The 27,899-nt window shown below is 38.4% G+C and overlaps 1 protein-coding gene across 1 annotated transcript in view; it reads left to right on the top strand.

Moving 5' to 3' along the window:
* The window catches only part of atxn10 (ataxin 10), a 188,734-nt gene that overhangs the window by 44,977 nt on the left and 115,858 nt on the right, over positions 1-27,899 (top strand). Inside the window, exons 7-9 of the mRNA XM_059978015.1 lie at positions 1,607-1,781; positions 8,913-9,021; positions 10,654-10,823. Coding sequence (XP_059833998.1) covers positions 1,607-1,781; positions 8,913-9,021; positions 10,654-10,823 — 454 coding nt within the window. The remainder of the gene's footprint in view (positions 1-1,606; positions 1,782-8,912; positions 9,022-10,653; positions 10,824-27,899) is intronic.

Genomic DNA, 27,899 nt, shown 5'->3' with positions numbered 1-27,899 from the left:
CCAACAGGAACATCAGACCCCAAATCCCAACTCCTCCCTCACATAAAAAGAAACATATTGCCCACCTGACAATTGGCAACAAGAAAGAAAACACCAAAAGCTGAAGGAGAGCAATATAAAGTACAGTCCAATAATCACATAACTCTCAGAATTTTGAAAACATCCTTCCGTTGGCATCAAAGGGAGTGGCCACAAAAACTCAGTCCTTCTGTGAAGAGCGACTGACATGCCGGAATCAAACGCCATCGACCCAGCGGCTACCGTGGGGAGCGACTGCTGACCTCCGCGTTCGCCTCAGTGCTTCAGTCTTCCTTGACACTTCAAAATGGAGTCTTCATGACACCATGCCCTGTCTCTGGTCTTCTCCATGAGGCATCTCCATGATTACAAATGTAAAGGGGGTTTCTTCTTTTTTCTTTGTTACTGTTGGGAAAGGGTTTCTTTTTGTTAACTAGCAGGAATGCTAATTTACTGATAACGAGAATGGTATTCCTTTGTAAACCAAATGGGGATTAATGTTCTTTCTTCTGAGTCTGTAAGCTTTTGTTGACGGGCTTTTGGGCAGATCGGCGCGAGGGGGTCGAGAGAGAGGACGCAATGCTCTAAGCTGGGCGAGGATCGGACCCCAAAGGGGGGTCAGAGGCCAGGAGATTCTCCAAGGAGGGGGGGGATGAAGCTAGATGTGCTTGGTTGACCACTCGGAGGGTCCTGAGCTGTTTGGAGAGTCGAGGAGTTCGGAGGGGATCGAATGGTGGCCAGAAGACTTCAGTAATTGAGCTCCAACGGTTGTGCACGAAGTGGTTTGGACTTTGATAAGTTTGGCGCCTTTTCTTTAATTTTCTCTTCATATATACTGTATCGTTATTAATCACTTAGTTATAGTAACCTTTATAAATTGTACTCATTTAATCGCATATAGTGTACTGTCTGTTTGTGGGCGAGGCGGGGACATCACACAGCATCCACACCAGCTGATTACCCAGTTTGGCGGGGCCGAAGGCTGCTCCCCTAGACGAAACGAGCTGAGCGAGCCTGAGGCGACCCAGGGTGTTACACAAAATTGCCCAACTACAGTACATGGGATTGCTGAATCACAGCAGTAAGCAATACATTCATGGACGTTCCAAGGTTGCTGTCAGTTTTATTATAGAATGGAAAAAATCATTGATGTAACCTTCATGGAGTATTGGGTAAAAGTTACTCCATCATCACTGCTACAAAATAATTATTAGTTGTTAAAGCACTTTAGACTGAATAGACAATAGACAAGGTGCAGAAGTAGACCATTTGGCCCCTCGAGTCTGCACCGCTAAACAATTCAACAATCTGAGTTACCAGGCATACTCCTGTGATCTTTGATGCTGATGCTGACTTTCTATTTGGTGGCTTGAGAAAGCCGAGAGTGAACATGATGGAAGAGGTGGACACAAAATGTCTGTATGATATGGTAGCCTGTTCCACTAAATCCATGTGGCCTGTCATCTCTATCCCCTGCTCCTTAATAAATATTTTTTTGACTTTTGAAATGATTTTTCTTAGTAAATTTTAGTATTGTAAATTTTTTTCACAAAGTAGTAACCCTGCTGCCTTTAATCCTTTGTTGCAGGATTCTCATTTTGGAACTAATATCCATGAAGCTGAGTGACAAGAATCAGAAGTCTCCAGCTGGCAGTGATGACCCAACTGTTCCTGACAGACTAATGCAATTTTTGGCAGCCTGCTTCATAGAGAAATGCATGGCAGTGTTGAAATATGCCTCTGATACTGATACAGAAGATGAGGTAGGGTGGAGAATTGCCCATTTCCTAGTGATGGCATTTACTATCATCAACTCAGACTGAAAAAGAAATGTTTAATTTCATAGTCCTATTAACATTGTGCATAGAATTTGTAAGTACTTACTCTTTCAGTACCAAGAATGGAGGTAAGGGAAATGTTTGTCTATCATTTATTTTTGTACATCTCAGCTGATCATTGTAGCTAATTGCCAAGTTACCAGTATGAACAGTGGAGGCATACAAAATAATTAATGTGAATGAACATTTCCATTGCTTTTATCCCAGTTGTATTTTTATATTCGTTCTTAGATGTGTACAACAAGAGCAAAGCAATATTTGTTATACATCCTTAAAATTCCTGAGTGTTTTTAAGACAGTGACAGGGGTTGTATGCAAGCCAGATCAGGGAGGATAAAAGTTCTCTTTAACCAGTTAGATTTGCTTGTTAATTTATGGTTCAGCATTAGAAAATATCCGGTGTTTGCAAGTTTAATTTGTAGAGGTGGTTTTTTCAGTCATGAGCCTGGGTTTGATGATATAGTACAATAAATACAAGGGCACCTTAATAAGATATTACAAATATATATTTTAAATAGCAAGACAGGCAGCTCCTGGTGATGCCAAAACAAATTGCATTAGCAGCTGAAATTTAATATTATGGTTAAGATGTTTAGGTTTGATATTTTCGGTAAAATATGCCATTAGTTAGATTTTTGTGCAAAACGACTTATCGCTGCATTTTCAAGAAAAAATTAGGTTTGAGTAAAATGAGTATTCTTTGACCCTAACATGTTAACAGTGTACTTATAAAATCATAATATCATTGAACAGAATCAATGTAGATTTTTGATAGGAAAATAATATTTACAAATCTGATTTTTGAATTGTGAGATAGATAAAGGGGAACCAAGAAGAGTCATGTCTATTATGGTGTAGGAGACTATTCAGCCCATTAAATCCATGTTAATTCTGGCCAGTAATCCACTCAGTGATCCCATTTTCCAACTCTTCTTTTAGTCCTAAGAGCTTTTATCCTCAAATGCAATCCAATTTCTTTTAGAAATCATTTATTATCTTCACATCCACCATCCTCATAGGCAGTGATTTCCATATCATCACCATTTGCTGCATAAAAAGAAAAGTGATTTCCTTCTTTTATTCCACTTTGTATGTTTTGACAAGGCTTTAAATCTTATTCATTAATACTATATCAGATGTCAGTAACATTTTTGACGGGCTCTTGCTCTCTCTCGCCATAATAAGGGCAACAGAGGTGTCCCCGTTTCACAGTGAAAAGGAAGACATAACAAACAACTTGCTGATTTATGATGTTAAAATTCTGCTGTGTCGATTTTTATGAACTCTGCGCCAAAAGAATCAGCCCCGGAAAGGCTCAGGTCTCTGGAAACACAGCCAGTGCTAACCTGCTGCCCCCAGTGTTCCATGTTTTCCCACGACACATCAGTCAGGGGCACCAGCCTTGAATAAGCCCATCTCCAGAGCCACGAAAATCCGGCACCCTGAAGGTGCACTAGTCGTCCAGGCCGTGACCTTGGATTACCAAAAAGCGGCAGGTCCTGAGGTCCTGAGAGCGTAAAGAACCGAAGTTAGCATGTAACTCCAGATCAGCGTCTTCAAAAGAACCTTGAAAAGGAAAAAAAAGAGATATCAAAGATAGAAATGGAGCTGTTTCCGAAGATGCAAGCAAAGTATTCAACGTTTAGCGCCATCTTGACTTTGCTCTGCCCTCTGAGAGCTTGTGCAGTATGTAACAGTTTTGGAATAATATAGTAGACTGAAGAGAGGATTGATCACTAACTAACGGTAAACAGAGTTGGAATGAATGGATCATTTTCAAGATAACAAGGATTACCGTCTGTGTACATTTGGATCAGTGCTAGACCTCAGTAATGTATAAAATTGCAACCAACTTTGCTCAAAATCGGTGGGAAAGTAGGTTGTGAAGGAGAACTGCTGCGAGGGATAAAGGTGGGCTAAAATTTAGCAGATGGCATATAATGTGGGGAAATGTGAGTCTTTACCGAATATTGACAGATTGGATATCTATACACTTTTCAAGAATGCAAGAAAAATGAAGATGGTTTGCCAAGGTGAATATGAATTGGGGACTGAATAGACACAAAGACACAAATGAATGAATGGTCTTTATTTTTATTAATGTTGTAGTGAACAGCATATTAGCACAACTTGCAAAGGTGCAGTCTGACTGCTCTGGCAGCCCAGTTCGGTACTGCCGACGTGGATTTGCATGTTATCCCCTTGACTACAGGCTTACTCTGGGTGCTCTGGTTTGTTTCTGCTACCCATAGTCATGTGGTTTGGAAGCTTAGCAGGTCACAGTAAATTGTATAGATGACAAAAGTTGATTGGAATGTGAGGGTTAGTGTCGGATTCATGCAAGTGTATGCTAGATGGTTATCACGGTGAGTTCAAGAACTTGTTGCTGTGCTTCATAACTTGTTCAGTAACTTTTAGATACCCTTCTCTGGCCTACACTGAAATGTTGTCTTTGCAAAAGGACCCCTTTTTTTATCTACCAGTGCAGATTCACTCTGGAGGGTAAGGTTAAATCAGGATCTTAAAATTTATCTGTCACATTTATTTGGTCTGATATGCAGCACTGAATTTCCTTTTCCCTTAAATTTGTAACTGACTAGTTCATTTCTTCAGCCTATGAATAATTGGGAAGGTTTATACTGGTGAGCCCGGTAAGGAAATGAACAGATGCCTTCTGTGCTCACAGAAATTGTTTCCAGATATACCAGTACTATCTGTGGTTGTGAGAGGACTATTAATCTTGTTACTATCTTTGCAAATTATATAATAATGTGATTCCTCTATACATAGAAATTGTTTAAACCCACATGGATTATTTTTACTCCTTCCTGCCTGCACCACAATGTGTGGTTACTTCAGTCTCTTAAGAAATTGTAGTTGGTGTACTTTAAAAAAAAAATTAAATCAATTTTATCCTAAATTATCAATGATTATTTCAGAAAAAAAGCTTATTTCAGTTTGCTTTCTTTCTGAATTAGAAGGAAATGGATAGTCTTGTTATTCAATTATGTTGATGAAAGTTAAGGTACTTCAAAGTTATATACTGTATATCCTCAAATAACTAACACAAAAGTTTCTGCAGATGCTGGAATTCTTAACCAACTCACACAAAATGCTGGAGGAGCCCCAACAGGTCATGCAGCATCTATAGAGGGGACTAAACAATCCATGTTTTGAGCCAAGGCTCTTCATCAGGACTGGAAAAGAAGGGGGCAGAAGCCAGAATAAGAAGATGGGGGAGGACGGAAGGAGTACAAGCTGACATGTAATAATTGAGAAGGTGGATGGTGATGACGTAAAAAGCTTGACAGGTAATAGATGGAAGAGATAACACTCAGAAGCAGGAAGAATTTAATAAGAGGGGACAGTGAACCATGGAATAATGAGAAGGAGGAGGAGAACCTCATGAGGGTGAGGGAGGAGATGGAGTGAGAGGGTAACCAGAATGGGGAATGGAAAAGGAGAGGAACATGGGGAAACTAAGTGGGTGGAGTAATTAGAGAAATTGATGTTTATGCCATCAGGTTGGAGGCTACCCCTATGAAATATGAGGTGGTGCTTCTCCAACCAAAGTTTGGTCTCATTGTGGCAGTTGAGGACAGACTTGTCATTATGGAAATAGGAAGTTTAATTGAAATAATGGCCATCAGAAGATCTGGCCTTTTGTGGTGGACAGAGCAAAGGTGCTTGACGTAGTGGAGCCCAATCTGCTTTGGGTCTCACTGATGTAGAGGAATCCACTCCATGAGTACCAGATACAGTAGATGGCCCCAACAGTGAAGTGTTGCCTCCCCTGGAAGAACAATCTGGTGCCCTGAATGGTGGTGAGGAAGGAGGTGTAGGAGCAGGTGCAGCAGTTGACATATCACAAGAGTAAGTGCCAAGAGAAATCAGTGAGGAGAGATGAGTGGACAAGTTAATAACATGGAGAATGATCCTTAAAGAAAGGGTTGGGAAGATGTGTCTAGTGGTAGGTTTCCATTGGGATGGTGGATATTATGGAGAATGATGTGCTCAATGTAGATGCTAGTGGGGTGTTAAATAAAGACAAGGAAACACTATTGATGTTATGATAGCGGATGAGGGCTGATGTGTGGGAAATAGAGGAAATGCTGCTGAGGGCAGCATAATTGTGGTGGAAGTGAACTCCATTTTTGAAAATCTGAGATTTCTAGAATGGGAAGCCTCATTCTCAGAACAGATGTGGCAGGGACGTGATAGCCAATATAACTGAAAGTCAGTGATTTTGTAAAAGATGTCAGTCAATAGTCTGTCTCCGGAGATGGAGGCAGAAAGATCAAGAAAGGGGAGACAGGTGTCACAGAGGGAGCAAGTAAATTCGAGGACAGGGTGGAAGTTGGAGGCAAAATTGATGAACTCAGCAAGGGTGCAGGAAGCAGCTCAAATGCAGTCATCAATGTAGAAGAGAAAGAGTTGGGGAGTGTTACCAATCTAGGTTCCAACGTGGACTGTTCCACTTAGCCAGCAAAAGGCATATTTGGGGCCTATGTGAGTGCCCATGGCTATACCATGGATTTGGAGAAGAGGGGAGGAGCCAAAAAAGAAATAGTTGAAGGTGTAAACCTGTTCCACGAGATGAAACGGTGGTGGTGGAGGGGAACTGGTTCAGTCTGTTGTCAAGATAGAAGCAGCGAGTCTTTAGGCCTTCCTGATGAGGGGTGGAAGTGTATAGGGACTGGATGTCCTAAATGAAAATAAGGAGATCAGGACCAGGGAGTATGTCGACTGTTTATTCTCCTTTATAGATGCTGCCTGACCTGCTGAGTTCCTTTAGCATCTTGTGTATTTTGACCACAGAACTGTGACAAAATAATTCTTGAGATTCAGAGATGGAATGAGTATGAAAGAAAGGAAGGTTAAAAGAGCCAAAGAAAATGGGGGGGGGGGGGGGGGAAATCTAGACTGAATTTTTTGCATCTGTATTTATTCAGGAGATTGATACAAAGTTATAGAAGTGAGACAAAGCAGCATCGACTTCATGGACCCTACACAAATTACAGAGAAGGAGGTGTTTGTTGTCCTGACACAAATCATGGTGGATAAATCCCCAGGGCCTGACAAGGTGTTCCCTCAGAACTTATGGGATACAGGTGCAGAAATTTCATGGCCCCTAGCAGAGATAGTTAGATTATCCTTAGCGACAGGAGAAGTACCAGGGGATTGGAGGATAGCCAGTGTTGTTCTGCTATTTAAGAAAGGCTCTAAAAATAAACCAGGAAAGGATAGGCCAGTGAGTCTGATATCAGTTGTGGTAAAGTTACTGGAATGTATTCTGAATATATAAGTATTTGGAGTGACGTGGACTGATTAAGGATAGTCAGCATGACTTTGTGCGTGGTAGGTCCTGTCTAACCGATCTTGTAGATTTTTTCAAAGAAGTTACCAGGAGAGTTGATGAAGGCAGGGCAGTGGATGTTGTCTATGTGGACTTTAGCAAGGCATGGTCCCACACGGGAGATTGGACAAGAAGGTTCAGTTGCTCAGCATTCAAGATGAAATAATAAATTGGATTGGACATTGGCTCTGTGGGAGAAGCCAGAGAGTGGTAGTAGATGGTTGCCTCTGTGACTAAGGGAGTGCTACATCGATCAGTGCTGGGTCCGTTGTTGTTCGTCATCTATATCAACACTCTGGATGATAATGTGGTTAATTGAATCAACAAATTTGCAGATGACACCAAGATTGTGGATGTAGTAGACAGCAAAGAAGACTACCATGGCTTGCAGCAGGACCTGGACCAACTAGAAAAATGGCAAGGTGTTGCACTTCGGTAATACTACCCGGGGTAGGCCTTGCACTGTGAGCGGCAGAGCACTGAGCAGTGTGTAGAGCAAAGGGATCCAGGAACACATCTCCATAATTCATTGAAAATGGCATCACCCTATCACAGGTAGATAGGGTAATAAAAAAAGCTCTTGTCACATTGGCCTTCATAAATCAAGTTATTGAGTACAGGATATGGAATGTTATGTTGAAGTATAAGACTTTGTTGAGAGTAATTTGGAGTATTGACTGCAGTTTTAGTCACAAGAAAGAAGTAAATAAAGTTGAAAGAGCACAGAGAAAGTTTATAAGGATATTGCCTGGTGTGGAGGACCTGAGTTTTATGGAAAGATTGAATAGATTAGGACTATTTCTTGAAACATAGAAGATTGTGGGGAGATTTGATTGAGGTATACAAAATTAGGAGGGGTATAGATAGGGTAAATGCAGGCAGTCTTTTTCCATGGAGGTTGGGTGGGACTACAACCAGAGGTCATGGGTTAAGGTTGAAAGGTGAAAAGTTTAAGGGAATCGTGAGGGGAAACTTCTTCACTTAGAGGTCTGTGAGAATGTGGAATGACCTACCAGCACAAGTGGTGCATTTGAGTTCAATTTCAATGTTTAAAAGAAGTTTGGATAGGCACATGGATGGTAGAGGTGTGAAGGGTCATGGTCTCGATGCAGGTCAATGGGAATAGACAGTTAATGATTTGGTATGAACTAGGTGGGCCGAAGGGCCTGTTTCTATGCTGTACTTTTCTATGACTCTACTAATAGTGTTAGAATGGAGGTATGATTATGTGATAGAAGGGTTAACAATGTAGGCAAAAACAGGTGATAAATGGAAAAGTAACAAATTAAAGTCTGGACTTTGAGGAAATATAAATGACAGTCATTCTCTGAGTGTTGAGTCTGGAAATTTTAACATGCCAAGTCAAATTAATTTTCTTAAACTTGTGTTGAATCTTATTGAAACAGTTTGTCTTTCTCTAAATCTCAAATCATGCCCTGTTTCCAGTGCTGATGGTGTCCTTAACCTGAAGTGTTGCATTGTTTTCTCTCCAATTTGATGCATTATTATCTAAGTCCAGTATTTTCTATTTCTAGTATTCATTGTATTTTGTCTTTGTATTTGCTAAACATGTCATAGAACATTTATTTCACTATAAAATGATGCTTCTTAATCTGAATTTGGTTTTATTAACTTAGACTCCCTGTCAGTGGATAATTTCTGGCCTTTACAATCTGCCTTTTGATTTTCTTTTGTCATAGGAGGCTCTTGTTGTGATCAGGCTTCTTGACATTCTCTGTGAAGCAACCTCAAACCATGAAAAATTCAGCTTTTTGCAGAATTCACCTGGTCTGCTGGAGACTACTGTTAGTAAGTGCAAAAAAGAAAGCTACTTCCTATAAATTGATTTAGAAAGGTATTTCAAGTTAAGAATCTTTTTAGGGTGGTTATGAGGCAATTACATTATAAGCTATGGATCATATTGGGCCAGATTTTGAAATAAAAAATAATAAATGATGTTCTGTGTATAGAAGAATAAATCATTCAGTATCTTTGCTTTCTGAATTTTTTTCCCTTCTTACGACCTTCATCACATTTGTTATCGAAGTATGTATACCATTTTCAACCTTGGGATTCCTCTTCTTGCAGGCAGCTACATAAGTAAGAAACTCAATAGAATTCCTGAAAAAACCCATACAACAAAGACCTGCAAATATCCAGTGTGTGAAAAAAGAGCAAGTCATGCAAACAATAAATAAGTAAACGAATAATACACAGAATATGAACGACGAAGTCCCCAAAAGTGAGTTGACAGCTCAACGCACAGTCGAGTGAAGCTGGTCCAGGAGCCGACGGCTGCGGGCCAGTTAAACATGAGGAATTTAACCTCAAGGCTAAATATATGTCTTAAGGAAATTGGGTTTATTTCTCAAATTGGCTTTAGACTGTTCAAATAAAGGAAAGAGGCACTACTTACCTTGATGCATAGTGGGACAAGCAGTTGAGATAGATCTGGATAATTGAAGAACATTAGCTCTCATCTAATCAGTTTCAGCAGAATAGGAAAGAAAAAAAGAGAAATATCAAAGGCAACTATGCCTAAGTGTGTGTATGTATGTACATATATAATTTTTTTTAAATTATGGCAAGATTAGTAAACAAAATTGCCCAGATTACACGATACAAAATTAATGCAAAAAAAAAAGAATCTGAGATGGAAGAGGTACTTAGTATACTTTGTAGAGAATTAAGACTACAAATGACAAAACATATTATTTAAATGACAAAAGTTTGTGGTGTTCCAAAATGAAGGTTAGGGGAGTCCTAATGCACGATTTGCAGAAGTGTGCTATACAGCAAGTTGTTATAAAAGGTTACAGCTTTTATTAGTTACTATTAGGGGAACTAGATGTAAATGCAAAGAGATTTTACTTCAGTTAGATAAAGCATTCGTGAGGCAATATTCAGAGTACTGGTCTCTTTATTTAAGCAAGAATGACAATATATTGGAAGCTATTCAGGGAAGGTTTACTAAACTAGTATTTAGAATGCTTATGTTGTCTTCTGAAGAAAGATGGTACAGATAAGGCTTGTATCTGCTGTGAGTCTATTAGAGTGAAAAGGGATTTGATTGACGACCCCAAGGAAAGTAGATAGTACATCACAATTTTATTTAAGCAGATGTTCATGTTTGAGGAGTTGAGTGGCCTGGTCCTGCTCCTAATTTTTATATTTGTAAGAACTGAATTCTATTAGTAAGTAAAGCTGGAGAGTTATTAAGCACATCTTAAAAAGAAAGTTAGCCTTAAGTGATTGAGGCATGAGATTCACAAATTTATAGTTGTAACAAATTATAAAGGAATACAAGAGCAATGAAAAAGACTGCTAGTTAGGCTGGTTGGGTAGGGATAAAGGTGATACCATGTTTAAAAATTTTGTGATTCTTTTAAATAGCCTTGGATATTAATATATATTTTTCTTGAACGTAATTTCCTGTTTCAGAACTTTTATATGAAACCCACCTTGCAGGAAAGCAAAGCAGAAATATTTTTACTGCATCCCAGTCATTATCACTTGCCAGTCAAGCCACTCATCCAGCTGTTGGATTTAAAGCTCATCTCATCCACCTGATTGGAAATCTTTGCTACAACAACAAGGAAAACCAAGAAAAGGTGAGAACTTTTAATTTGAGCATTTAACTTATTGAAAAAAGGCTATTTATTCAACTACACTGGAGGCAGCAACTTCAAATCTGAGAAGCTTTGCACGAAATTTACGGGTAGGATAATCTCAATCATAATGAAATAATGTATACAGTATTACTTAAAATATTTAAGTTTGCTGAAGGTGAACCCTTAAACCCTTTAAATCCTTTGAAATCGGAATGTTAATTCTGAGAACTTCTTGATAAACTGTTGCTCTCCATCATGAAATAAAATTTCTTTTCAAGTTGGTGATTGAATAGTTCATTATAGTTTTGATGTAGATGTTCACAGTTATTGAAGCTCTAATTGGCTTCTTTGCAAATAAGAATAAAGAGCAAAAAACTCTACCTTTTTGTACAGTCAGTTAAAGAACAAAGTTGTGGATGTAGATAACCTGTAATATCTTGAAAATGTGTAATGCAAGCATTACCGGAAGGGAAAATAATGATCCCATAATAAATTCAAATATGTATAGTCTTGTCCATTCAATATTGTCATCAAGTTTGAAAGTTTGAATCACTGACTCAATTACAGATAAATCCTCCTTTAGATTTGGGCTTTTATATTAAATAAATACACATGTGATTGAGAACTATGGCCTGAAGGCTGTAGGAGTAGTCAAAATTAGGTTTCCAATTTACTTACAGAAGAATGGTGTATTGTAATCTCTTCTTCCATTAATTTCTGTAAACTCACGGCAATTAACATGGAGAGTATAATACAACAGAAAATAAACTGGACACTTTTCAATCCATTATTTCACACCTTGGGTGAAATTGTAAACTTGATCATTCTTTCATCGGTTATTTTAAAGTTATTGCATTTTAATGCCCAAAGCATTAGTCAAAGAGAGAATTTTGAGAAACATTTTAAATGAAGAAGACTAGAAACAGGGGTTTATGGAATAAATTCTAGTGTTTGGGAGTTATGGATATTAAACAGTGTCGTTGGGGAAAACAGACAACAGTGTTGTAACATGCCAAGATTATAATACATACAAAGCATCTGAGGTAGGAAACACCAAAGCTTGACTTGGATTTGAATAACAACGCACACAAAATGCTGGTAGAACACAGCAGGCCAGGCAGCATCTATAGGGAGAAGCGCTGTCGACGTTTCGGGCCGAGACCCTTCGTCAGGACTAACCGAAAGAAAAGATAGTAAGAGATTTGAAAGTAGTGGGGGGGGGGGGGAAATGCGAAATGATAGGAGAAGACCGGAGGAGGTGGGATGAAGCTAAGAGCTGGAAAGGTGGTTGGCGAAAGTGATACAGAGCTAGAGAAGGGAAAGGATCATGGGACGGGAGGCCTAGGGAGAAAGAAGGGGGGAGGGGAGCACCAGAGGGAGATGGAAAACAGGCAAACAACTAAATATGTCAGGGATGGGGTAAGAAGGGGAGGAAGGGCATTAATGGAAGTTAGAGAAGTCAGTGTTCATGCCATCAGGTTGGAAGCTACCCAGCCAGTATATAAGGGGTTGTTTCTCCAACCTGAGTTTGGATTCATTTTGACAATAGAGGAGGCCATGGATAGACATATCAGAATGGGAATGGGATGTGGAATTAAAATGTGTGGCCACTGGGAGATCCTGCTTTTTCTGGCGGACCGAGCGTAGGTGTTCAGCGAAACGGTCTCCCAGTCTGCGTCGGGTCTCACCAATATATAAAAGGCCACACTGGGAGCACCGGATGCAGTATACCACACCAGCCGACTCACAGGTGAAGTGTCGCCTCACCTGGAAGGACTGTCTGGGGCCCTGAAAGGTGGTGAGGGAGGAAGTGTAAGGGCAGGTGTAGCACTTGTTCCATTTACAAGGATAAGTGCCATCAACTCTGCTCTCAAACAAAGGAGATGTCTTCCTTTTTTAAACAAAGGGGCTTCTCTTCATCCACCATCAACTCTGCTCTCAAACGCATCTCTCCCATTTCCCGCACATCTGCCCTCACCCCATCCACCCGCCACCCCACTCAGGATAGGGTTCCCCTTGTCCTTACCTACCACCCCACCAGCCTCCAGGTCCAACGTATAATTCTGGGTACGCATTCAATCTGATATGGTACATCAAGGATAAAAAATTTAAATTCAAGGCTTTGCAAGACAAGGAACGAAAGTAGATTAACAAGCAAAGGACTGATGATAAAAATATTAATGGCTTGGGATGAACCTAAGTTTGCAGATCACTGAATTGTTCAGTAGTTACAGGTATGTCTTTTTACTATGTTCTATATATGCTTTTCTGCAAACTTTTTATGTCAGTAGGTCTTTCTCAGATGGGTAAGTATTTTCATTTCATTCCCGCATTAGGCACTCATTCTAGTATGCTGTGTTCTAATTTCTTGTAATTAGTCAATTATAAAAGATTTTTATTGGGAATGCGGCATGCACAAGAAATACTTTGCTTCAGGCGTGCAACTACAATTTATAGTTGTGGTCCTTTTTGATTTCAGTCCATTGGAGGTAATTAGAACAATAGAAAGGTTGGTTAAAGGATTCATAGACTGAGAAAATGGAGTCTCAGAAAATAAAGTAAATATCTGCCTGCGGTAGAGGAGATCTCCATGTAGAGGCAGGGTGATACATGATCATTTTCAGATATTTTTAACATTCCCAGTTAGGTCGAGCAATTGATATTGATTATATAACTGGTACAAATACTTTTAGAAAAATCTTTTGCCATAATATTATTTCTTCAAACATGCTTTTTTGCAAGTCTGGAAAACACAACATGAGGAAGAGAGTTCCTTAAGTTTCTAATAAACTACTGACAAGATAATCAATGGGGATGGGACAGGTTCCAGAGGATCGGAGGGTTGCAGATATTGTTCCCTTATTCAAGAAAGGGAGTAGAGGTAGCCCAGGAAATTATAGTCCAGTGAGTCTTACTTCAGTGGTTGGTAAGTTGATGGAAAAGATCCTGAGAGGCAGGATTTATGAACATTTGGAGAGGAATAATATGATTAGGAATAGTCAGCATGGCTTTATTAAAGGCAGGTTGTGCCTTACAAGCCTGATTGAATTTTTTGAGGATGTGACTAAATACATTGATGAAGGTAGAGCAATAGGTGTAGTGTATATGGAATTTCAGCAAGACATTTGATAAGGTACCCATGAAAGGCTTATTGAGAAAGTAAAGTGGCATGGAATCCAAGGGGAACTTGCTTTGTGGATCCAGAATTGGCTTGCCCACAGAAGGCAAAGAGTGGTTGTGGATGGGTCATATTTTGTATGGACCCTAATGTCCAGTGGTGTGCCTCAGGGATCTGTTCTGGGACCTGTTCTGGGATCCCTTCTCTTTGTGATTTTTATAAATGACCTGGATGAAGAAGTGGAGGGATGGGTTAGTAAATTTGCTGATGACATGAAAGTTAGGGGTGTTGTGGTTAGTGTGGAGGGCTGTCAGAGGTTACAGCAGGACATCGATAGGATGCAGAACTGGGCTGAGCAGTGGCAGATGGAGTTCAACCCAGATAAGTGTGAAGTGGTTCATTTTGGTAGGTCAAATATGATGGCAAAATATAGTATTAATGGCAAGACTCTTGACAATATGGAGGATCAGAGGGATCTTGGGGTCAAAATCCATAGGACACTCAAAGCTGCGACTCTGAGGTTAAGCAGGCATACGGTACGTTGGCCTTCATCAACCGTGGGATTGAGTTTATGAGTTGAGAGGTAATGTTACAGCTTTATAGGACCCTAGTCAGACCTCACTTGGAGTACTGTGCTCAATTCTGGTCACCTCACTATAGAAAAGATGTGGAAACTATAGAAAGGGTGCAGAGGAGATTTACAAGGATGTTGCCTAGATTGGGGAGCATGCCTTATGAGAATATGTTGAGTGAAGTCGGCCTCATTTCCTTCGAGCGACAGAGGATGAGAGGTGACCTGATAAAGGTGTATAAGATGATGAGAGGCATTGACCGTGTGGATAGTCAGAGGTTTTTCCCCGGGCTGAAATGGCTAACACAAGAGGGCATTGTTTTAAGGTGCTTGGAAGTAGGTACAGAGGAGATGACGGGGTAAGTTTTTTGTGCAAAAAGTGGTGAGTGCGTGGAATGGACTGCCGGTGACAGTGGTGGAGGCAGAAATGAAAGGGTCCATTAAGAGACTCCTGCATAGGTACATGGAGCTTAGAAAAATAGAGGGCTATGGATAAAGCCTAGGTACTTTCTAAAGAATTACATGTTTAGCACAGCACTGTGGGCCGAAGGACCTGTATTGTGCTGTAGGTTTTCTGTGTTTCAAAGATAGAATGTGATCCATTTGTAACTCAGTAATAACTGTAATTGGAATGAGGTTTCAGTTGAATTTTTGTATTGAGAAATAAAGCTGTTATGTATGGAAATGAAATGGGAGAAAAAACTGCCGGGTTGGGAAACCTGAAATAAAAACAGAAAATTCTAGAAATTCTCAGCAAGTCAAGTAGTAACTGAAGAAGAGAAAACAGAGGTAACATTTCATAAAAACATATGAACAAAAAAGCAGAAATATCTATACAATTCCATATGCATGCTGCATAATTCAAATAGATCATGGCAGATTTATTACTTTAACAGTACTTTACTTCACTAGCATTCATTTCTTTTGATGCCTAACATCTAATAATCTATCACTTTCTACCCTGACTATATTCCATACTGACTGAAGCTCCATTATCCTTCTGAGAAGAGAATTCCAAAAAATTACTACCTGCTGGGTGAAGTAGCTTCCTTCTTATTACAGTCCTCATAGGATGACATTATTTTTGAGATTTTTGCTCCTTATCTTAATTGCCTTAGCAGGGGGCTGCATCATCCCTGTTTTTAACCTGTTGAACCTTTTGAGAATTTTGTTTATTTTAATGAGTAATCACCTTTCAATATTTTGAACTCAAGAGAATACGACCTTTCAAATTAGAGCATGAAATTTGTCATGTTATTTTTGAACTAGAGAGCAGATCTCAACATGTATAATATTTTGAAGCAAACTAGAGAGTTTTCTGCAAACCAGAAAATTAATTTCTACATATCAATCATGAAGCCTGTTAGCATGTAGAGATTATTAGTCATTTATTGTCACCTAAGCTAAGTTTATTGTCATCTGACAGTACATGTATACAACCAAATGAAACAAAGTTCCTCTGACCTTTAATGTGTTTTATCAAACATAAATGTCTTTCTTTGCCTGTAAGTTTCACAACCTTAATCTTAAAATGTTGGGCTGGCTGATATTTTTATCCTATTAATTTTATTACCTTCAACAGGTGTGTTGCATATGATTATGTTTTGTGTAACTAAATTTAAAATTACAAGTTTCTTCTCACTGTACTGCTTAGATAATTCATATCAAGACCCTGGAGATAAATGGAACTTTATGCATATATGAAACAGGATAATAACTGATATCAAGCATACGAAAGAATGAATCAATCTGGTTTCTAATTAACAGCCACAGATTAACAATTTGAATCTGAACAAAGTGGGTGCTGCAGAAGAGAATAAGCAGGTAGAATAGAGCTGGGTTGAGATTGAGGTTCAGGTGGGAACATTAAATTTGCAGAGACCAATTTAAAAAGAAATATTAAAAAAGAAAAGAGGATGGTGTGCAACTCTGGTATTGGGAATCTGCTGATGTTTGAAATCTGAGACATGAGGATAGGAGCTGTGATGTAGACCTAAGAGGTTATATAGATTAAAGAAAGTACTCAGAGCAATAGAGAGAAAAAAAACTTGATTTTGATCTCAAACAAGAGAAAATCTGCGGATGCTGGAAATCCGAGCAACACACACGAAATGCTGAGGAGCTCAGCAGGCCGGGCAGCATCTAGGAAAAGAGTACCGTCTGCGTTTCAGACCAAAACCCTTCGGCAGGACTTTGATTTTGAGTTAGATTTTCATCTAATTCTTTCAAAGTGTTTCAAAAACAAAATTGTGTAGTAATTTGTATGTAGACAGCATGAGTTCTACAAGGAACAATGTCTGTCCAAGATGTTTTGTTGCTTATGCTTCAGGGATGCTTGTTCATTTAGACAAAAAGTCACATGAGATATTTCATGAATAGACTGACAGTGCATCAACATAACACCTTGGAGGTAATAGCTTTCAGCTGACGACACTCAAGTGAAGTATCCACCTAGCTTATGTGTTCAGCACTCTGTGCTTCCATTGAGCCAAGTTCACATTTAGAAAAAAATTAAACAGTAAACAGGGATCCTGTGAATGTAAAGGCAGTTACTCCACATGCATTTTTAAAACTGAATCATTAATTGTTGAAAATGATAAAGAAACAGTAGCTGAGAAAATAAATGAGTATGAAGAAGAAGCACAGATGTTGTTGTTTAGAACAAACGAAAATATTTAAGGAGAAATTCGCCAGGAAATGAGAAGTAAATGAAGGTGGGCTCAACAATGCTATGAGGGTAACAGTTGACTCATTTTTCAAAGAGTTCAAAATATAGAAGTCCAGAAAAGTGCTATGAGATACTGAGAATTTGCAATCCCAGGCTGGTTGGAGGCTGAAAGTCTAGCCTTGGTTGTCTGACCGAGCTGTGGTCAAAGGTGGGCTGGAGGGTAATCAGGTGGGTGTTGACAGTTGACTGAAAGATGGCAGGATAGTGGGAACAAAATGGGTGGTATTGGATTGAAGATGTGAAGTCAGTCTTCTCATGCAACGAAGTTTTCAGCTGACTTGCACAGTATCATTCACCATTCCTTCTTCTTTTTCATCCATTTTTTTAGTAACCTAATAGTTATCAGTTGGTAAATGATAAGTTAATTTTATATGCTTTACTTAATTTTCAAGATTTTTTTATTTCAAATCCTATCAGCACAAAAACTCTGAATTTGTAATAGTAGATTTCTGAATTCAACTTAACAAACTGGACAGTTCTAAGTCAGATACTCCAGTGTACATTTGACTTTTGTGAAAAGCCTTTGAACTTTAGACAATTAATTGAGACCATTCATTTGGTTTGCTGGTTCTCTTTGTTCTACTGCATAAAGAAAAATCCCACAATTCAAATTCTTAAGTTTACAAAGGATTAGCTCATGAGAAGCAACTCAGGGCTTTTAGAAAATTAAAAAATGATGGTGTTTTTGAACACAATTAACTGCTTAACATCAGACATCTGATTTAGATTATATAAGGAATAAGTTATTCATTTGTAACAGGCAAATTGGTCTCTCTGAGTAACAAGGGAAAACTTTCAAATTTTCCTAAAGAATTGGGTTGTTTGGTGAAAATGCATGCCTTCACTCTTCTGCATTGCAGTAAAACAGCTCTGATCTATTGATGTAACATACTTATTATGCAATAGGTGAAGTCTTCATAGATATTTCTTATTCTATGCTATTATTGGTCTGCATTCTGAATGGAAACTGATATTCCTGGGAATCACAGAATAATTATGTAGTTATTATGTTCTAATACACATGGAACCACGAGAATGAATTGTAGTGAAGCAGTAAAACTGCACGCAACAGTCACTTTGTTAGGTACAGGAGTGGAACCATGTGTGGTCTTCTGCTGTTGTAGCTCATCCGCTTTGAGGTTCAGAGATGCTCTTCTGCACACCACTGTTGTAATGTGTAGTTAGGTGAGTTTCTGTTGCCTTGCTGTCAGCTTGAACCAGATTGGCCATTCTCCTCTGACCTCTCTCATTAACACTCAATGTTCTGCGTGAAAGTCCCAGGAGATCTGCAGTTTCTGAGGTACTCAAAACACCCTGTCTGGCACCAACTATCATTCCACGGTCAAAGCCATTTAGATCACATTTCTTCCCCCAATTCTAATGTTTGGTATAAACAACAACTGAATCTCTTGACCATTTCTGCATGTTTTTATGTATTGAGTTGTTGCTACGTGATTGGCTGATTAGATATTTGCATTAACAAGCTGGTGTACAGGCATACCTAATAATGTGACCACTGACTGTAAATTGCAACTTCATTTAACCATCAGGTTTTCTCTATCATATTATAAAAAGTTGTTCAAAGTTTTTGCTAGAGTAAGTTACTGTTAACAGTTGTCTCGTTTGTTGTAACTCATGAAGGATAGAAAGTGATCTCAGTGAAACATTTTTGAGCTTAATAAAACTGTTTCCCCTAACCCAATTCTGAAAGCTTATTATGCTCATCCCATCAGATAGCTTTCAGAATATTGTCCCTTATAGTAAAAATAATTATTTTGTAAAAACCTCAGATGAGACACATTCAAAGTGCTGGAGGAACTCAGCAAGTCAGGCCATATCTATGGAGAGGAATAAATAATTGAAGTTGCAGGACTGGAAAGGAAGAGGGGAAGAAACTGATAAAAAGATGGAGAGGAGAAGGAGTACAAGCTGGCAGATGATAGGTGAAACAAGGGGAGGGGACAAGTAAGCAGAGGTGATAGGTGGAAGAAGCAAAGAGCTGAAAAAGAAATCTGATAGAAGAAGCACAGTGGGCTTTGGGATAAAAGGAAGGAGGAGGAAGTGATGGGCAAGTGAGGATAAGAGAAGGGGTAAGAGGGGAGCCAGGCTGCCTGACCTGCTGATTTCCTCTAACATTTTGTTTGTAGCTCTGCATTTCCAGCACTTGCAGAAATTCTTGTGTTTTTTGATATTTGAAATGAGCATTCACTGCATGCTAATTTTTGCAACTTTTCTTGAAAACATTATCTCTTGCGTCAAGGACTGAGCCTCACTGTTGGCTACCTTCCATTTTATTGCCTAAATGGTAATTATTCATTTGGCAATTTTGACAAGGAGTGAAAAGATTAGCAGTCAGATGGGCTGTTTCCACCACAGCAATGCTGCTCGGTTTTAGTTTCCTTTTCAGCATGGGTACCCAGGACATTCCTGAAACTCTATAATGTTTGAGAAAAAAAAGGATTCTATGCACTGAACATTTGTATCCGCTCTTTAGTTGAATGGTTGATTGATTTAAGAAATGGCATATGCCGTCACAGTGAAATGTGAATACGTTTAACTCTCATTAGAGTATGTTATAACCTTTAAATTTGAATTAATAGAAATATGATAAGCACTGGGATGGGCCCAGCCCTGTTGCTTCATTGACATTTAAGTGGTGCACACTTGTAACATAATGCACATCATATCATTATAGGGGAAATAATATATTACAATGATGACTGATAAGTACTTGCGTCACAGGGTATACTTATGTTTTGGTTGTTTGATAATTTGGTAATTTTGTATATTTTACAGTGCTCTAGTTTTTATAGCAATTAACTGGAATTATTTCAGGAAGCTACAGGCTAATTATTTTAAAGAGTATGAGCTTCATTTTCCTGGTTTTGAGTTTTGATCTGAATTCCTCTGTTTTAGCTACAATTTTATTCCCATGTATTTGCTGTTCAAAATGTCATAAGGAGATTATATGTTTTGCAGAATGCCAACAGAGTGTGGTTGTTTTGATCAAAAAGCAAGGTCTGAGAAATAGCAATTTAAGCTCTTTGGTCAATATGGCTGAGGTGTAAATACTGGCCAAGTGAAGAAAGGGGTTTGCCCAGCTTGCTTTCAAATGATACTAAAGAAGTCTTTATTTCATCTGATAGGGCAATTGTCTTGCCCATATAACTATACCTCTGAAGGTGCGGCACTGCAACTCCTGTTTATGAAGTTAAGATCAAGTATAACTATCATTCAACCATACACATGAATACAGCCAAATGAAAGAGTTTTCCTCAGGGTCAAGGTGCAAAGCAGTACCAACAGTCACACACAGCACACAGTGCTTATAATTACGTTAGCAGAAAAATAAGTGTAGTGCAAGAAACATGTACAACACACTAGAGGAACTCAGCAGGTCGGGCAGAATCTGTTATTGGTCTCTTATTGGTTTTTCACTTGGCGCCTAGCAGCCTTCTCCTTCCCATCCTCCTCTCACCTACTTTATAGGGCCCCTGCCTCCTCTCTCTTCAGTCCTGATGAAGGGTCTCAGCCCGAAATGTTGACTGCTCATTTCCACTGATGCTGCCCGACCTGCTGAGTTCCTCCAGCATGTTGTATGTGTTGCTTTGACCACAGCACTTGCAGTGTACTTTGTGTTTAATATAGTTCAAGTCCCTGATTGGCATGGCCTGCAAATTGATAGTGCATGGAAATTTAGTGATCGGCTTTCACAGCCCTCTGATTTTCATTCTTTCAGGACTGATGTTGATTAGGACATAACAAGAGAGGAGAAACTGGCTAATGCCAAGTGATTGCCAAACAGGTTGTTAAACATGCCTGAACTGTGTCGTTCCAAGTCCAAAGCGGTATAGAAACTGCTGACAGAAAGTGAGACAATGAATTTATGAATTAAAAGACAGATAGCACCTGATCTAATTAGGCATGATTACTATTGAGAATGAGCATGATAAGCTAGCATGTCAGTTTCTCACAAACAAATTTTCATCTGTGTTTCTGATGGGTATCATATTCCAAACTAAGGAGGATACAGGTAAAATGTCAAAGCGTTTAAAAATGGAAGTTCATTTGTGGAGGCCAAACAAATGTTGGCAATGGGGAACAAAAATCAGAGTTGATATTTTTTCACCTATAAGGAGCTAAAGTATTCAGCGTGAGGTCTAATCGGACTTGTGATGGCAAGCAAGCAGGCAGTAGGTTCCAAATGCCATCTCTTTGGAATTGTTTTCTGGTGTTTCGCCAGTCTCTTGAATCAACCCTTAGAGGACACCATGACTGTTGTTAGGGTCAAGTAGGGTAGGATTTCAAAAATAAGTTGTCAGACTCAGTCAGAGTTTAATTGACTGTAGTCAGGTCAGGTTGAATGGGTTATAATTTGATACCCATGCAGACCTCTACAGAATCAGTTTAATCTAGAGATTTGCCACAAATTCAAATTTTTTGGCTGAATTATTTTGCAGTAGCTTTGAATATATTTAGATCTGTCCCATGACAGAGCAAAAAGTGGGTATAAGTCATAAATATGAAAGTTAGTATCAAAATCAAGTAAGAAAATTGTTGTTTTGCTCTTAACGTTACTCCAAGATTCAGGAAATACAAACGTTTCATATATTTTTCTGATTTTAATGTAAATATTAAAAGAAATTTATTCCCTGGTGCTTTGTCTATATGATAGAAAATATAATTATTTAGACACTCATTTTGATATCTGAGCGTCGCATTCAACATTATGTATAGAAGGCAATGTAGCATTGATATTATATTTATTGAATATTGTAATTCTACATATAATTGCACGCATTTGTAACTCAGTTTTTTAAGTTCTTTCTGTGTAGAAAATGTTTCTATTTCTAATATCATCCTGAGCCTCAATCTTCTGTTTCTTTCATGTCTACTCCATCCATGACTCACTATCTTGATTTTTCCCAAGGATCATCTCTCAGAGCAATGCCCATCCAAACATATTTCTGTAATCTCCACTCTCCACAAAGGCAGGAAGTTTGACAGAAAAGACCATTGTCTGTCATTCTAGATTTTTGGCCTCTTCTACGTCCTCTATTTTACATTTGCTTGTGTCATCTGTCAATTTTGTATTTATAATGGCATGATTAGGGGCCCTAATCTTCTGTGGCTTGGTGTCACATTTTATTTTGTAACGCATCTGGAAATTGCATGGAATGTTTTACTGTATTACACTTTTTAAATAAAAGTGCAAGTTGTTTTTGGTGTTAGCTAACTGTTGTAAGACAACGTAGCTGGACAGCTATTGGTGGTTACACCTACCAACCATGAAGGGAGATGTGAAGGCCATTATCAACTCTAATGGAGAACTTGTTTATTCTAATTTTTTGGAGGCATGAAGGACTGTAGATGCTGAAAGCTGGAGCAAAAAACAAAATTTTGGAGAAATTTGGCCAGTCAGGCAGCATTTGTGGAAGGAAATGAACAGCTAATATTTTGGCCAAAGCCCTTTGTCTGGATCCACACAAAGGGCCTTAATTTGAAACGTTGACTGTCCATTTTCCCTCCACAGATACTGCCTGACCTGCTGAGTTCCTTAAGCATTTTGTTTTTGGAACTTGATTTGTTTGCCAAGTTCTATTGTGATAATTTAACATTTTTAATTTAAAACATGTCATGATTTAATTTTTAAGAAATGCCAAGTCTATTGATTTTTTTTTATCAACTTTATGCTGCATTCAGTCAAGTAGAATGGATTTCTGCAACTGCCTTTGCATAATCTTGTTAACAAATGAATATGCTGTTGGGAATTCTAAGCACGTCTGGTAACGTCTGATTTCACGATGATGCTGTGGTCACAATTTTTGCAAAATATTAAACTCTGTGGTTTCTTTGTAAAAGCCGAGTATGTAATTTAAAGGCTTTTGCTTTCTTCCTTGTTTAGGATTAACTTACTTTAGGGCATGTTGATCTATTTTCTTGAACCATTATGAGAAGTGGTCAAAATCCAAATCGCCAAACTTAAGAGGAATTCTTGTGTTTATGTAATTAGCCTTCTGAGAACTAAAGAGTATTAGTACTGCGTGGAATTTTGTATTTTTTCTGATGTGAACACTTTTTATCCTAGAAATTCTTTTCAGATTTCATTATTTAAACGTGAACTGTCAGCTGCTTTAACAGTGTGAGCAGTGGCTGTGCCGCATTAAAGCAGCCACCAAGTACCACATAATAAGAGGATGTATTCTTTGCATGGATTTAAATTAAATTGTGATGTAACTAAAGGGTTCTTTCTCAATTTGTTGCTGAGGCATTTTCACCGATTCAGTTTACAAGCTACTTTTAAAAATATAAGTATAAAATTAGATGAAAGGGAGTTTACCTGGTTATCAAATCACAAAAGAGAAAATCTGCAGATGCTGAAAATAAAGCACCACACACAGTTCCTCCAGCACTTTGTGTGTGTTACCTGGTTATATTTCATTGATTGTGAAACAATTGGCTTATAATCTTTACAGCAGGGGTGACTTTGGTCAACTGTACTGTGTAGTCAGAGGCTGCGGCACCTCATTGAAACTGCATCAATAGTTTCAACTTTATTTGAGACCAGATTGAAGGAATGAACTTAGGCATTGAACTGTTTTCTGTGGTTGAGGCAATTTCTTTTTTTATTTCTTGGTTGAAGTAAAGTTTTTAATGTAATCCACTCAAAGATTATAATATGCATGGATAACAGAAGAACTTTTGTGGGGTGGGGGGGGGGTGACAATCACATGACCTGATGACATGATATATTTAAATTCCCTCTGAACTGAAGGATAAGAACTGAGATTACTTTGACTAGCTTGAGCTAGGTGTGAATATCAAGTTAATCATTCCCATTAATTTAGCTAAATGTTGAGAATGTACTGTATGAGTGATGAGGTTATGATATAGCTAGCTGCCTTGCATTAATTACATTGTACAGGATGTCAATGACATTCATGTTTCAGAATTTCAAACTTGAGTTTTCTTTCCATTGTATCAATTAAGGCATTAAGAATGTGTATATATTAGGGTTTTCACAGAACAAATACATAAATATGCTCTTAACAGACAGTGGTAGAGAGGGAATTAACTTTATCCATTCCAGTTTATGGTCCTTGAATGACAGAGATTGAGACAAATAGCAAACTTTTTGTTTAGACCTGTTAATCCCTGTATCTTGATATAACTTCTGAATGTCAGTCAAACAGTTAAATGTTGCACGGGCAATTCTTATAAACCTCAATCCCTGTCCCAGTTAAAATTCCCAGATTTTTCCCCTGTGTTATCCTGATCCATATTTCTGAAAATAACTCCAGAAATGTTTTCCTCTTAGTCCCTTAATATCAGTTCCAGATTCTCACAGCTTTCACCCTGATAGCCTGTGATTTTTATTTCATGTTGCCTCTTGTTGACGTAATATGCCTGCATGAGACAGCCTTTAAAAAACATACTTACAATGCAAACACAGACCATTCAGCCCAGCTGTTATTTCCACTCAGCTGTTTTCTCCTATGGTGATTGTTTTGGCATTTTCCTCTAAAATTTGTGGGAAGTTCTTTTACCTCTGCCCACTCTATTTTTGTGGTGCCATTCAAATAGCAGAAGAAATGACCAAAATATAAGTCAAAGTTCTACCTATTGTCAACTTTTTTGAGCAAACACGAGGAAATCTGCAGATGCTGGAAGTTCAAACAACAACACACACAAAATGCTGGTGGAACACTGCAGGCCAGGCACCTAAAGTGAGAAGCGCTGTCGACATTTTGGGCTGAGACCCTTCGTCAGGACTAACAGAAAGGAAAGATAGTAAGAGAACTTTCCTTTCGGTTAGTCCTAACAAAGGGTCTCGGCCTGAAACGTCGACAGCGCTTCTCACTATAGATGCTGCCTGGCCTGCTGTGTTCCACCAGCATTTTGTGTGAGTTGTCAACTTTTTTGAGCAGTGTTCCATTGCCATGTTGGATGCTGCTGTAGTAGTTCAATGCTATCACTAGGGGGTGCTGTTGAAGATGGGACTATTTTGAATGGAAATACAGTACCTATATTTTCAATTTCTGGCAATGCTATTGGCAGAATAAAACCTACCAAGTTCAGAAGTTTTATTAATGTGAAAGTGATTCATGTAATAAGTGAAAATAATTGGGATACGTACAATAAAGATATAAAAGATGGAAATCACACACAAGCAACACACCCAAAATGCTGGAGGAACTTAGCAGACCAGTTAGCATCAATGGCGAAAAGTACAGTCGACCCTTTGGCCCAGAAACAGGACCTGCTAAAGAGTCTCAGTCCAAAATGCCAACTGTACTCTTTTCCATAGATATTACCTGGCCTGCTGAGTTCCTCCAGATAGTTGTGTACATTGCTTGGATTTACAACATCTGCAGACTTTCTCTTGTTTGTAAAAGATGGAAAGTGTAATTTCCACAGAATAGATAATATAGGAATTAAAATGTGAAGTTCCCATGTAATTGAATCAATTTGCTATCATTTATAAGTTCTGACGTGCCTTTAGAATTTTTGTACAAAATGATCTCATCTTGTTGAATGGACATGATTTCAGTGTGAAATCTTCTCTTCATGCTTTTGATGCATGATTTGATACATTTAGAGATAGATGTTTCATTTCCTACTTCAACAAATGGCCATACTTTCCCAATCTACATACCTATCCATGCCTTAAGTTCATCTGCCTTGTCACACCTCTTGCCCTGAAATACAACTTAAATCTAACTGAATATCCTTGCTTTTTCCTATTCTACCTGTTCAATTTGCATTTAATCTACACTTGGTCCATGATCTTCTATGCCTTGGTGATTGAAGTGTTCCTGTAGGCGGTTCATAAATATTATGAGAGTCTCTGCCTCTTGGGCAGTGCACTACAGATTGCAGCCATCCCCAGGTGGAACATTTCTTCCCCAGATCTCTTAAATCTCTCATCTTTGCACTAAACCAATGCCCTCTACCTTTTGATACATTTGTAACAGAAAAGAAGTGTCCTATAATCCTCATGATTTCATAATCACTCTTTCAGATCCTAGTCAGCTCATGCTGTCCAAAAGAAACAAACCCATCCTATCCAGTTAAGATTAAGGTGGTCAGTATGGAATTGTTGGGCTGAAAGGCTTGTACCTGTTCTGTATTGTTCTTTGACTCTAATAACAAATGGGCATCAGAACTCATCCTGGATGCCTTTTAAAGATTGTTTTTAATATACAATAATATTAATCATTTTCTTCTAGTTGAATGTAATTGTAACTGAATCAATGCTATTCATTAAAGATGAAAGTTTATTTTCTCATAAAGATTAAGGACAGTAAATGGAAGGTTTCTATCTGAAAGGTTGAATTATTATCTAATAGGTGAAAGTTTCTATTTGTGGCTAAGGATGGTGAACCTTTAGTTCTGCCCTGAGGGATGGAATGTGTTTTGTTTCAATATTTAGCTAAAACACATTTTAAATTTTATCTAATAGGAACTGTTCAGTACTGGGTATGCAGTTTTGACAGCAGCTTTTGTTTATGCTGCAGGAAGCTGTCTGATTTTGGTAGCTTTTGCATATTTATTATTAGCAAAATTTATTAATAATTTATTATTAGGTTGTTAGCTTGGCTCAAAAATTAATTGTTACTGTTTTTGCGTAGTTTCCAGCTTGATATTTAAGGAGATACTGCTATTGTCTTAGCACACGTTTCCAAGTCATTCCAGGCATGCAAAACTTTGTATTTGGGCTTCAGGGGAATTCCTGTTTTTGAGTTCACATCAAGTGACTATGCCAAGTCTGTGAGGGGCAAAGGGTGGACTCTATTTGGGAAGAAACTTGTCCACTTTTTATCTGATCCATAAATCTAAAGCTATAACATGAGAGGTACTGGTCTCAGAGTCTGAAGTAATGAGTGCTTAGGCTCTAAAATTAGATCTCACATAACTTTCATAATGATGACACCCTGTCCATATAATTTGAACTTCAGAATGGCTGAAAGATCAGGAGAGTTAAGGGAGTTCTGTCCCATGAGGTGTTATGAAGCTAACTGCCTACAAAATTTGCGTTTGTAGGTGTAAAAATGTAAACCATTGCCAATTCTTGCATTGGTGACACTTTTTATTCACACCACTTGAAGAGTTTCATGTAAAACAAGTTGCTTCCCTTTAGAATAAATTGAGCAATTCACAGTGTTCGTCCATAATGTAATTTTCCTAATGTGTCACTGGGGTAGTCTTCTGTTGTTATAAGATCTGGAAATTAATTGCAGAAAATAACAAAAATAAGAAATGAAGGAATACAGGAATATAATTAGAACCTGCCTCAAAGGGGGTCAAAGGTAGTTTTAGTAATAAGATTGTAAGCAATTTGAGGTGATGGATTGATGATGCAGAATATAATTACAAGCTAATATAATTCTGTTCTTATGAGCTGAAAAGTAACTCACCCTCGACTCTAGTCTAAATTAATTGAGAAGTTGAATATTTCTTTTTTAATGCAGGGAGGTAGGTATACACGAGGGTTGCCATACCTAGGAAATTTGTGGACCATTGCTGCCTCATTATTTTACTGTCTGAAATGTACTTCAAATGAGATCCTTGTTACTAGCATGTGTCTATTGTTTTAAGCTTGCTTTCTTCTGCTTTTGTCAAAGGCAGCCACTTATTCTCCAAAATATTGGGCATAAC

The sequence above is a fragment of the Hypanus sabinus genome, chromosome 8 (genome assembly GCF_030144855.1).
Source record: "Hypanus sabinus isolate sHypSab1 chromosome 8, sHypSab1.hap1, whole genome shotgun sequence".
Lineage (NCBI taxonomy): Eukaryota > Metazoa > Chordata > Chondrichthyes > Myliobatiformes > Dasyatidae > Hypanus > Hypanus sabinus.
Note: the sequence above shows the minus strand (reverse complement) of the source record. Positions and strands in the feature narration are given on the sequence as shown.